Raw genomic sequence first — 12,772 nt, forward strand, 5'->3', positions numbered from 1 at the left:
GGCAAATTTAAGATTTCCTTTCATGTTAGTCAGCTTTAGAAGCCACATTTTTTAATTGGACGCAGACTTTATCTTCACAACATGGCTTACCTCCACCCCCCACCCACCAGGGAATTGAATTCACGTCCTCGCATTCAAATCCCTCCAAAGCTTGGCCCTCCAAACTTGGTCTACCCATCCTCGTGATCTCCTGCAACCCTATGACCCCGGCCTCTCCCTCTACCGGCTTCCTTCCTGTCTCCCACCCTATCTGCCCCATCATTGGTGCATGAGCTTTCTGTTTCTGCTTTCTGGAACGCCATCCCTGAGTGCCTACAGTTCCCTTCCTCCCCACCTTTAAAGCCCGAGATCTGGGTTTTTTTCAGCCACGCTCTCAATCCCTGCCCCCCACACTCCAGATTCCCAGAAGTGCTTTGAAACGTCCTCTCAATGTGAAAGGTGCTCCAAAAATGTAAATCACTATACTCTTGGAATGAAGAAAGCCATGAAGCCATTCCTGCTTCCCAATTCCCATTCTGATATCTTCTCATTGCAGCATCAATGTGTTTTCTTTAATAAGTCCAGCGTCTTTCTGTCATTGACCATCCTTCCTGGGTCACCTGTTGCCATTTTCAACTGCATCTGTGTGTAAGATATACTTTCTGGTGACAGTCCTGAAATTGCTCTTAACACCCTGACCTGTGCCCTCTTGTCTTGTTGTTTACGACGCCTGGTAGCATTGGGGGTTGATCTTCTCAATCCCGCTCAGCACCTTCAGGCTCTCTGTAAGGCTCCTCTGCACCATCCCCTTCACAAGCTCTCACTCCGTGCTGCTGACAGGAAGCTGAGGGGCTTTCCTCCATAGTCACTTAAACTGCTCCTGCGTTAATAGCCTGAGGGCAGCTTTCGGTCAATGACAGTGCGGCACGGAGCTGAGGGATTTGGAGAAAAGACTATCTTTTAGTGGAACAGGAAGTGGAATGCCCAGGTAGGGGGGAGGTGACAACGACTCCTGGGGTTCAGTTTACTAAATCTGGCTATTTTCTTCCGAGGGTTGGTACAACCTCAATAGCGAAGTAAACTGTTGATCATCTGTTTACGTACGTGTAATCAGGTTAACAGCAGCCTGAGTGTAAACGTCCATCAGTCCCAACTGGGGGTGGGGGGTTGGGGCTTGTAGATTCCCTGTGGATCTTTGCCAGTCCTGTTTAGTTTTGTTGGAGACAGGATTAGGCAGGTTAATACTCGACTCTAAAACAGTGCAATGGCTCAGAGAACACACAGCAAAGCAGCGAGGATCACAAAGGAGTTTGGCAAATGAGATTCAGATCATTCCTTAAACAAAGGCCGAGGCTCCAGGGGTCATTGCCATGATCTGATTCCGGGAGTTATGTTGTACTGGCAGACTGGTGGCTGGTGTGCCCTATTATGTGATGCCTCGATAAATTTTCTTAGGCTGCAATTGATGTCACTGAGGTGTCAGCCTGGCTCAGCTGATAGTACTCTGCCTTTGAGTCAGAAGGTTGTGTGTTCAAGCATAATACATGCAGGACTTTGCAGCTCACAGTCCAGGCTGATGGTCCAGTGCATTGCCAGAGGTGTCTTTCTTTGAATGAGATGTTAAACTCGACTGCAGCACCCATTTGATTGATCGGAGGTAACCGATTATTGACCGTGTAGATCTTGAGAATCCTCCTCGAGCCCAGAGTAATTGATTCCTGGTGCTGATGGTGTGACAGTCTACTCCTATCATCCTGGTCCCTTACCTACAGTTCACCCTCCTTTCTCCCCCCCCCACCCCCCACCGATCTCCTCCCTGCCCCTGTCCTGAGTACGCTCTGCGGGGAGTATTTGTTCCACAAGCATTTCCTGCCAGTGAGGCCCCCTGTTCCATTTCAGAGCCCAATGGACACAATCTAAAGTCTGCTGTCAAAATCAGAGCAAGGGCAGCTACAGGAAATTACATTTTCTGTTTATAGAATTAGTTTCCATTCAAAATACTGCTCCCTGCGGTTCCTCATATTTCCATTCCCAGACAGACTGGATCAAGCCCGCAGTGCGGGGGGGAGGGGGGGTTGTCCCTTTAAGAATGCGGCTGTGTGTTTGTGTGTGTGTGGAAGTGATATATAGTAATTGACAGCAGATGTGGAGAAGTGGGACAGTTTTTTTTAAACGTTGCTCTGGGAAGAAGGAGAGGTGATTGGAAGGGGGCAGGGGAGAGAGGGAAGCTGTGTCGTGCGATTAATTGAACAGAACTGCCAGAGTTGTCTTCTGAGAGGAGAAGAGTCAATCTGTGATGTTCTTTTATTGTGGTCCTTGCATTTAATAATAATACTGGCACTTTATAGCTCCAAGGTCATGGTTGATAGCTGGTCATCTCTTTGCACTCACTCAGTCTGGAAATAATGCTGGTGGGGGGCAGGAGGGATGGAACAGAAGAAAGGAAGGAGAGATCGGGAAGAAACCTTTTTTTTAAAAAAATGCTCTTGCAAATTGCTGTGAGTGAAATCGCTTTGAAGCACATTGCCTCAATTGAATAGCATGAAAGTACTAAGTTATGTTAAAGCCTTGAGAGCACACGTAAGTTCAGGCTCACAGACCATGTTGGCACCAGTTAGACACCTGTAGATCAACACACAATTGATGTATTTGTTCAATCTTATTTTGCTGCCTTCTTTGGAAAAGTCACCGATTTTCAGACACCCCGTAATTGATATCCAGATTAAAACTTGTGCATTTTAATGGTGCTGTTAATTGTGTGAAGTTCAAGAACAAATTCCAACTTTCTTTTAGTCAGCCAACCAATACGGTCAGTCTGACACATGTAGAAATCCACCCCCATGCTTAAGAGTATCCAAACCAAGCAGAGTTTCATGCATCCCACCTCTGTGTGGAAATTCCAGAGATGTTTGTTGGAATGGAATGCGCAGTCTCTCCGTGGAGGGACCATCTCGCTTATCTAATTCCAGAAAGTATTAGATACAAGAGCCAAGGCTTGAGGACCCCAGAGTGTTCGATAGGGTACTGCTGAAGGCTAACCAGTTAAAACTGCAGAGCTTGCCATTGATTGCACTGTCAGGCAAGCTTTTCCGCTACTTGCCCAGCGAGGACCACCCTACGCGTTAGGGATTTGGCTTGCAGGGTTAATAGGAGTCGAGTGGCAAGAATCTCTGCCCCAGTGACTGGTCTGTCCTTCCATGTTGTGTTGATGAGACAGGCTGTCTGGGTTCTTATCAGCAGTGCCCTGGAGAACTGCAGACGTGCCTGGATCTGGATTAAGTCTGTCTTTGGAGGTCACAGGGAATATTTTGGAGGCTGCTGTTCCCCAGGGGAGCATGGAGCGATGCAGGCCTGTTCCAGAGAAAGAAAATGAGCTGCGCTTAGCATGGACGTTTAACCCCTTAACCGCTTGACTACTTTTGCATCTTGTTGCAAAGAAAAAATGAAATAATATTTTTCCGTGAATACAATTTTTTTTTAGCAAGGTGGGAGTTGCTGGACAACATCCACTTCAGAAGCATAGAAACTATTCATATTAATGTATCTGTATACATTTATAGTATAATAAAAAATATTCGGCTACAAAACACTGTCGCTGCACTTTACAGTATATCCTGTGAAGCACATCGGGAAGTCCTCCCGACATGAAAGGCACTGTACCAAATGCAAGGATTATTCTCATTATAAACTAGAAATCATCCGCACAGAAGGAGACCATTTGTCTGTTGCCTGCGTTCCACATCACACTTACTTACTCCTTGTATGGGTCTCACTGTCCAACTCTCTGCTGATATCCCGTTTCATTTTGACTGTTTGACTGCTTGTCTGTTTCCCTATTGAAGGATTCTCTTGACTGATCTTGCATAGCCACTTGTGGCAATAAATTTCCAGAGTGTATTGCTTTACAGGCTGGTTTCTTGTCCAAATGGTCTCTTCATGTGCCAGCCAAGGCAGAGTGCTGTTGGCAGCAGGTTAGTTTTACTGTGGGCGGGTATCAGAGCCAAGCCTGATCAGCTGTATTTTGTACCCTTGTGACAGCACTTTGGCTCTGTGACTCTGGAGAAACCCTGGCTCAGCCTTGGATGTGATGAGGCTGATCACAAGCCCCCCCCCCCGCCCCCCCCCCGCGTGTTCCTGCGTGTGTCTGCACGCGTGTGCCCCTGCGTGCGACTGCCAGGTGGTACAGCTGTGATGTAATTATTTTTCTTGTTCTTGGAGGCTGATAGAAGCTTTATACACACACAACACAACTGGTTCGGTGGTGAAGTGAGAGGGCTGTGCAATTGTCAAACCACAAGGAAGCTGTAGAGAGTTGAGGGTTCAGACTGGATGTGAAATGAACTGCCCTGACAAATGGCTCTGAGAGCTCTGCATTGTCGGAGGTGCCGCCCTTCGGATGACACGTTAAACTGAGGTCCTGTCTGCCTGTTCAGGTTGACATTAAAAATCCAAGGCACTATTCGAAAAGAGAAGACTTTCTCTCTCCTGGTGTCCTGGCCAACAATCCTCCAAAGAAAATTGATCATTCATTTCATGGCTATTTGTGGGACATTGTTGTGTGCAAATTGGTTTCTGTGTCTGCCTAAGAATACACAATATACAATACACAGACGAACTAGTAACTATTCTATTGGGGGGGGAACCACGTTGATCTTGGTTGTCAAATCCCTGAGCCAGGCGGGTCCGCAGTGCTCCAGGGCACACCTGATAATGGCACAGCCAGCCTGGCTCATCAGCAGGACTTGGAGTGGCAGATCAGGGACTCTTCCCACTCAACTCCTGCTAACCCTGCAAGCCAAAGCCTGAACTGGTAAGGCAGCCCTAGCTGGAGAAACAGCGAGAAAGCTTGCCAGGCAGTTCATTCAATGGTAAACTATGTGATTTTAGCTGGTTGGACTCCAGCAGTTACCCCAACACACACTCTGGGGTCCACAAGCCTCGGCTCTTGCCAACCTGTGCCTAATATTCCCTAAATTGGGCAAGCAGGATGACTGGGCTTTCCATTCTGATTTCATGGAAATTTCCATGTGTAGGAGGAATGTGTGGAATTCTGTTTTTTGGATATTTATAATACCTGTGATGTGTTTGCACACGTGTCAGCCACCCGGCCATCCAAACAAAAAGACAAGAGTTAATACACTTGACACTAAGTCTAAGATGTTTTGACAACATGATAAGGCACTAGATGAAATGCAACATGATTATTATATGCTACATTGAGTAGAGGGATTATCTTATGTGCTGCATCTCTGCACTGTCGTTATTGATGTGTGATCTGTAATTCTGTCTCTTCTCCCTTTTGCTGCTGTGCCTCTCAGGTTGAACGTGTTGCTGGGTGGTATGACTCCCCTTCACTTCCATGTGGTTAATGTGCTGCTGCACTGTGCTGTGACTTCACTGCTGCTCTACACGTGTGACAAGGCTGTCTTTGGGGATTGTCACCTTGCCTTCCTCACTGCCCTGCTCTTCTCCGTCCACCCTGTGCACACGGAAGCCGTAAGTATCCCTCTTACAACAAATCACACTTATCTAGCCTTCACTCGGGGCAGGGTCTCGGAGTGCTTAACAGTTATGGAACCTGATGCCGAATGGGGCGGTAGGGAGGAGGTGACCTTAAGCACGGTCGAAGAGCAAGGTATTCAGTGTAATCTCAAAGAGAGGAAGCAGGGGGCGAGGTGAATAGATTGATGGAGTGAGTTCCAAAGCTTCAGAGCTTTTTGTAGACCAGTGAGAGGATCTTGAAATCGATTCGTTCTATGATAGAGTGCCAGTGGAGTCTGTCGATGGCTGGTGTGATGGGGGTATGGATTTTAGTGTGGCTGAGTATGTAGGCAGTGGAGTTCTGAATCAGATGTAGTTTGTGGGTATTGGAGCTGAGGAGAATGGCGAGGAGGGCATTGGAATCAAGGCCTCTTAAATTGAAAAGGCTCTTTTGTTGCATTGACACAACAGGAGCAGGAACTACGGAAAAGATGCAGCACATAATCGGAAAAGAAACAAACGTGTTTTGACAAAGGCTTTCTTTGACCACAGGACTTTCCTTTCACACTCGCATTAAATTTCTGCCAATTTTTGGCACAGATTTTCACCCATCAGTTTCATAAATCACAGAACACTTAAGTGTAATAATAATAATAATGATAATAATAATCCTTACATTTATATAGCGCCATGTCACCTCATTGAGACGTCTCAAAGCATTTCACAGAATATATTGTAAAGTGGATTGACTGTATATTTTGGGGGCGAAAAGCAGCAGCCAGTAGTGGATTGAGTGACCAAATTATCATCATTTTTTTGGGACGGATTATTACCCTTGGAAAGTGATTCACCACTCAACTAACAACCTACTTCCTGCTAGATAAGCAGAGGCGTATGGAGTAAGGTTTCCCTCTAACGGAGAATCAAACCCGGGTTCTTGCTTGCGAGGCGAGTGAGCTAACTAATACTCTGTGGGACTCCGAAGTGTAGAAGGAGTTATTCGGCCCAACATGCCTGTGCTGGCGCTCGGTAAGAATGGAACCTTAGATGCCTAGACTGTAAAGTACCTTGGAACATCCTCTCGATGTGATAGGTGCTGTAGGAATGTAGAGTTGTGTTGTAAGGACCGTACAAATGTAAGGAGCCCCATCTCCATCTCATTGTTTGCTCCTTCAAAGTGGAGAAAACAGGAGAGGGAGAGGAGGGTGTGAAACTGCCAGTTTTACACTGAGATTCCTGCTGGAGGCTGGAGCCCTTTAACTTTCTGTTCTTTCTCCAGGTGACGGGGATTGTCGGCCGAGCAGATGTGTTGGCTTGCCTCTTCTTCCTTTTGGCTTTTCTCTCCTACATTAGGTGTGTACAGCTCCACTCTCTCACCTACAGTCAGACTGTACAGCTCCACTCTCTCACCTACAGTCAGACTGTACAGCTCCACTCTCTCACCTACAGTCAGACTGTACAACGCCACTCCCTGACCTACAGTCAGAGTGTGCAACTCTACTCTCTCACCTACAGTCACACTGTACAACTCCACTCTCTCACCTACAGTCAGAATGTACAGCTCCACTTTCTCACCTAAAGTCGGTGTACAACTCTACTCTCTCACTGACATTCCGACTGTACGGCTCCACTCTCACTTACAGTCAGTGAGTAATGTCTGACTCGGTCACAGTCAGAGACAGGTGGTATAAATTAATCCATGTTCTAATTGTGGTTATTCCTCTTTCCAGGAGTGTGGACAGCCGACGTTCGGGAGAATATTTTGCTCCCACCACCTCTCCCATCTTCCTGCTGTTCAGTCTGTTGCTGGGAACCTGTGCAATGTTGGTGAAGGAGACTGGTGTAACCGTCTTTGGAGTGTGCGTTATCTACGACCTTCTCATTTTGTGCCCTCGAAGACCTTTACTGTAAGTCTGCGCCAATGGCACAGGCCTTTTTGCTGTTGAACCTTGTGAAAGAGCCACAGTTGTCACTTTTTAGCCATGTGGTGTACGGTGAACATCATAATAATAAAATAATAATCCTTGCATTTGATATAGTGCCTTATCACGCTTCACAGAATATACTGTAAAGTGAGTTGACTGTATATTTTGTGAGTGAAACAGGGCAGCCAATTGCGCACAGCAGTGTCCCACAAACAATTGTGGATTGAAGTGACCAATTTATTATTTTTATTATTTTTTGAAAGAAAGTGATCTACCAATCGACTAAATGTTCCTACTTACTGCTATGTAAACAGTAGTATGGAGTCAGGAAACCTTGCTAGGGTTTCCCCGGCCTGGGAATTGGACCCAGATCCTCTCGCTGGCGAAGCGAACGTGCTAACCACTACACTATGGGATTCCATGCTGTACTGTGTAAGATGGGAAAGTTAGTGTTGCTGTATAGTCACAATTCTTACAGCAGCTGTAGATGCCACCTCCAGGTCAGCTGCTCTGTTGAGGTCTCGTCTCCACTGATTTTCTGTCTGTCTATGGCACCAGCCTGTGCTCTGCAGGACAACTCCATGCAGAATGGACAGGTCTAGGGTCCACATTACCGGGAGTTTGAATAGGGACTGCGATTGTGCACAGTGGAATGGAGGAGATGATGCCTTTGTCTGAATCACACCTGCTCTGACTCAGGGTCGGGGTCTTTGAGCTAACAGTCCAGACTGATGCTCTAGTGCAGTGCTGGTGACAGCACTCATTGTCACAGGTGCTGCCCTTTCAACCGCTTCTCTGCCGCCCCCTCCCTCCCACTGCTCAGCCAACACAGGGCTGCTCCACATCCACCACACCTCCGTGCCTCCACTGGTGACTGTGCCTTCAGCGGCTACACTCCTAATCTCTGGAACTCCCTGCCTCAATCCCTCCACCTCGCCCTCTTTTTATTTACCTTAAAATCCCATCTTAAGACCTTTCTCGGTGACTGCGCCAAGGATCACTTCCCCTTCCCACTTCTTCGCTTGCCGTCCAACTAGGCTAGGAGTCCAGCCTCAGCACTAAGACAGGTGTAAATGTGAAGGGGCTGATGAGCTAGGGAGTGGGGCTGTTCCTGTCTCGCTAATGTTTAGGATATCCACTACGCCAACTCCCTCATGTCTCTCAGTTCTGCAGGTGACATAATGCCGCACACTTTCGTGACTTGCAGTGCAGTTGTGCGGTTTGTAGGGCTTCCTTCATCATGGTCTGACCTTTGAGAGCAGCTTAGCCTGTATCAAATTTTAATTTCAACCCCTGTGAATGCGGAATCACATCCCCAGGCTGGCAGTGCCCCAGAATCAAGTGCGGCATTTAACAAAGCTCATCAGATGATCTTTGACTGGGAAGCAAAAACCGTTGATGCATTTGAAAGTGCTCCCCTCTACCCAAATCTGATTGCTTCCATTTGCAGCCGCAAGACACTTGCAAAACAATTGAATGTAGTCCATACTTTTGCTAATTTCCCCAGGGTAGATGGATGTCATTGCATTCTTGTATTATTATTATAATAACCTGGGTTCAATTCCAGGCAGGGCGAAACCTTGGGCACGTTTCCTTACTCCACACGCCTAATAATAATCCCCCCAAAACAAAACAATAATAAATTGGTCAATTTAAATCCATGACTGTTTGTGGGACAGTGCTGTGCGCAATTGGCTGCCGTGTTTCGCCCACACATATACGGTTAATTCACGTTACAGCATATTCTGTGAAGCACTTTGAAACATCTAGAAAACATGAAAAACGCTATATCAAATGTAAGGATTATTATTATTGTTGCATTTTATATCGCGCTGTATCACATCGTCAAGACATCTCAAAGCGCTTCACAGGGTATGCCATGTATTTTCTGGTCAAACTAGGTTTTAAAGGTAAAGTTATGCCTGCTGATATGTTTCCCACAGCCTGCCTGCATTTGCCCTTGCCCCTTTTTATTGCAATATATTCTGTGAAGCGCTTTGCGACTTCTCAATAACGTGATATGACACTATATCAAATGTATAATTATTATTATTCTCTTGCCCAGTCTGCCTTTTCCACATCCCAGTCTGCCCTTTCCATGGCCCAGTCTGCCTTTTCTACGGCCCTGACTGCCCTTTTTATGGCCCTGCCCTGTTGCCTGCTATTCAGGCACTAGTTCACTTTTGTGTACCATTGTTGGCCATTGTCTTTCTTTATGTAACTCCCAGGTTATTGCAGACTGTGCTTTTGCTTCCTGTTGCAGACCAGCCCTACACAAAGTCTAATGAAAGCATTCACCTCACTCAGGTGCTGGTGTGACCTCACCTGAGTCCAGGGGACAGACAAGCTTTTGAGGAGCGAGGATGAATTGTTTATAAGTTGCAGTGCTCCTGCAAGGCTTTACAAAGAGGCTTCTGGAATGAAAGCCTTTTGTGTGCTCCATGACCAGAACTTTGTAAAGACTAACTTTCAGTGTTAATACAATGAATTTCTGTGACTCAGCTCAAAGCACAAGGCACCATTCAACGGAAAGCAAACTTTTTTTAGGGCCAGTGCAGTTCCCAGAGCCACCTCACTGTACACTCTTCCTGGTCTGTCCTAGAAATTGAGTCCCATAGGTGAGTGGTTAGCGACTCCTTGCAGCGAGAGGTCCAGGGTTCGATTCCCGTGCGGGGAGAAACCAATCCACAACTGTTTGTAGGACACTTGTGCGCAATTGGCAGCTGTGTTTCACCCATAAAATATACAGTCAATTCACTTTGCAGTATATTCTTTGAAGCGCTTTGAAACGTCTCGACGACGTGGTAAGGCGCTATATGAAATGCAAGCATTATTATTATTATAAATAAGCTGAGCTGCCAAGCTTGAGGTGACAGGTTGTCCTGTTTGTAGATGGGCTGGGGGGTGTAACTGAGGTCTGCGGTGTTGACTGACTGCAGCCTCAGGAAGCCAGCGTTCGTTCTGTTGCTGGTTTTCAAAGCTGCTGCACGCAAGCTTTTGTCACGAATGCAATCTGGGAGCCTGAGAGACATAGTTCTGAATGCTTCAATGCTCTGTCAACAACAACAACAACTTGGATTTATATAGCGCCCTCCACGCCGGACGGTGACTCAGAGCGCTTTACAGTAACGGATCCCGGGACCGAGCCAGGGGGAGCAGGTGGAAGGTGACCAAAGGCGCGGTCAAAAAGAAAGGTCTTCATCAGAGACCTGAAAATGGGAAGGGAGGGGGCGAGATGAAGGGAGTGAGGAAGGGAGTTCCAGAGCCTCGGGGCATAGTGTGGCTGGAGGCACGGCCGCTGAGGGTGGAGTGGAGGACTCGGGGAAGGAGGAGGAGGCCAGACCCAGAGGAACGAAGGCAACGGGTACTGTTTTGAGGAGAGAGGAGGTCAGAGAGGTAGTGGGGTGCAGAGGAGTGCAGGTACTTGAATACAAGGGTGAGGATCTTGAAATCGATCCTCTCTGGGATAGGCAACCAGTGCAGTCTGGCAAGGACTGGGATGATCGGAGAGCAGAGTTTTGTGCGGGTGAGAATGCCTGCGGCAGAGTTTCGAATGATCTGGATTTTATGAATGGTAGTGGATGGGAGACCGGCGAGGAGGGCATTAGAGAAGTCCAGCTGAGAGGTGACAAAGGCATGGACCAGGGTTTCAGCGGCTTTTGGGGAGAGCTATTGGCGGAGACGGGCGATGTGTTGGAGGTGGAAGAAGGCAGTGCTAGTGCTGACTTGTCACTTCTGCGTGAGATATTGTCTGCGGTCTCTCTGCTTACAAATACACAGTCACTACATTCACCAGCAATTCCTAAGGAAACAACCAATACTGCATGCCAGTGTGACAGACCTTGTCTGTAAGTGATAAATGTGCTGTTCGTCCACACTCATTCAAACTTAGGCTGCGTTCATTTCATACCGGACTCTTAACCCGGTGTCAGAGAGAGGAATTTTCATCCATTAGCCTCGGCTGCATTTTGAGCTCAGAAGCACAGATCACGGGTTATTGTGCCAACACTTGTTCCCGCAGGCCAGGAGCGCTCTGCTGCCTCGTGTGGCAAGGGCTGGCAATCCTTGCAATTCAATATAGCTCCTTATCCTGGTGTCTCAAAGTGCTTCACAGGTTATGTTGTAAAAGTGGAGCACTTGTATATTTTGTCGGCGAGTTGTACACAAAAATGGAGTGAGTGACCAATTTTTAAATTTTTGTTGGGATTGTTGGTCGGGACTCCAGGAGAAATTCCCTTCTCGAATTGTGCCCTGGGATCTTTAACATCCAGCTGAACAGGTAGACGGGACTTTGGTTTAACATCTCATCCGAAGGACGGCACCTCCGACAATGCAACATTCCCCCCCCCCCAGTGCTGCCCATTTTTGACTATGTGATTTCAAATCCCGACATGGGGAATAACCTTCTGACTTAGAGACTAGAACTACCACTGATCCAGACTGACACACTGAGATCCAGGATTGATGATGATAATAATAATAATTCTTGCATTTGATATAGTGCATTATCACGTCTTTGAGATGTCTTAAAGCGCTTCACAGAATATACTGTAAATTGTCTCTATATTTTGTGGGTGAAATACGGAAGGCAATTGCGCACAGCAGTGTCCCACAAACAGTCGTGGATTGAGTGACCAAATTCTTCTTATTTATTTGTTCCGTTTTTGGAAGGGATTATTACTGCCAGAAAAACGATCCGCCGATCGACTAACAACCAGGTTCCTACTTACTACTAGCTAAACTGAGGCATGTGGAGTAAGGAAACATACCCAATGTTTTGCCCTGCCGGGAATCGAATCCAGGTCCTCTCGCTGACGAGGCGAGTGCCCTAACCACCAAGCTACGGGACTCCACAATAGCTGCCTTGCTGTGGATAGTTCCAAGTGTAACTTTCCTGGCATCCACTGTCTTCAATCCAGGTTTGTTTTCCGAATCTCTTACCTTGGAGAAAGGTAGCAGCCCCAGATCAGACACTTATTTTGTCTGGCTTTAATCAGGAGCTTGTTTTCTCACCGCAGTAACCCATCTTCCCATAAGATCAGAGGACTTGTAAAAGCGGGAACGCCTTTTCTGAAGAGAGCAGCATTTGTCACCATTTACGTGAGTATCTGAGAAATTCAGGGACTATGAATAGGAGATTATTAACGTTCGCTCCCTGGTCTTAATGGGACTGCTGACAATTCTGAGTTATAGATTAGAACACCAGACCTGCTGGAGTTAGGGTGGGGAACAGGGAAGGCCACAGCAGAGATTTTAGGGTTCCGTCTGGTGTTAGATGCGTTAGCGACGACTGCCCGTCATTGCCAAGAAGAATAGTGGCAAATAAGTCACAAGTCACCACCGAACTTGTGATGGGAAAAGTTGCCCGCAAGAGTTCAACTAGCAGC

General features: G+C 47.0%; 1 protein-coding gene across 2 annotated transcripts in view; it reads left to right on the plus strand.

Moving 5' to 3' along the window:
- The window catches only part of tmtc1 (transmembrane O-mannosyltransferase targeting cadherins 1), a 52,858-nt gene that overhangs the window by 9,716 nt on the left and 30,370 nt on the right, over positions 1–12,772 (plus strand). For both annotated transcript variants that reach the window (XM_007898619.2, XM_007898618.2), the window contains exons 2-5: positions 5,298–5,475; positions 6,740–6,813; positions 7,191–7,367; positions 12,404–12,485. In XM_007898619.2, coding sequence (XP_007896810.2) covers positions 5,298–5,475; positions 6,740–6,813; positions 7,191–7,367; positions 12,404–12,485 — 511 coding nt within the window. The remainder of the gene's footprint in view (positions 1–5,297; positions 5,476–6,739; positions 6,814–7,190; positions 7,368–12,403; positions 12,486–12,772) is intronic.

This window comes from Callorhinchus milii, unplaced genomic scaffold (genome assembly GCF_018977255.1).
Source record: "Callorhinchus milii isolate IMCB2004 unplaced genomic scaffold, IMCB_Cmil_1.0 Scaffold5, whole genome shotgun sequence".
Taxonomy (NCBI): domain Eukaryota; kingdom Metazoa; phylum Chordata; class Chondrichthyes; order Chimaeriformes; family Callorhinchidae; genus Callorhinchus; species Callorhinchus milii.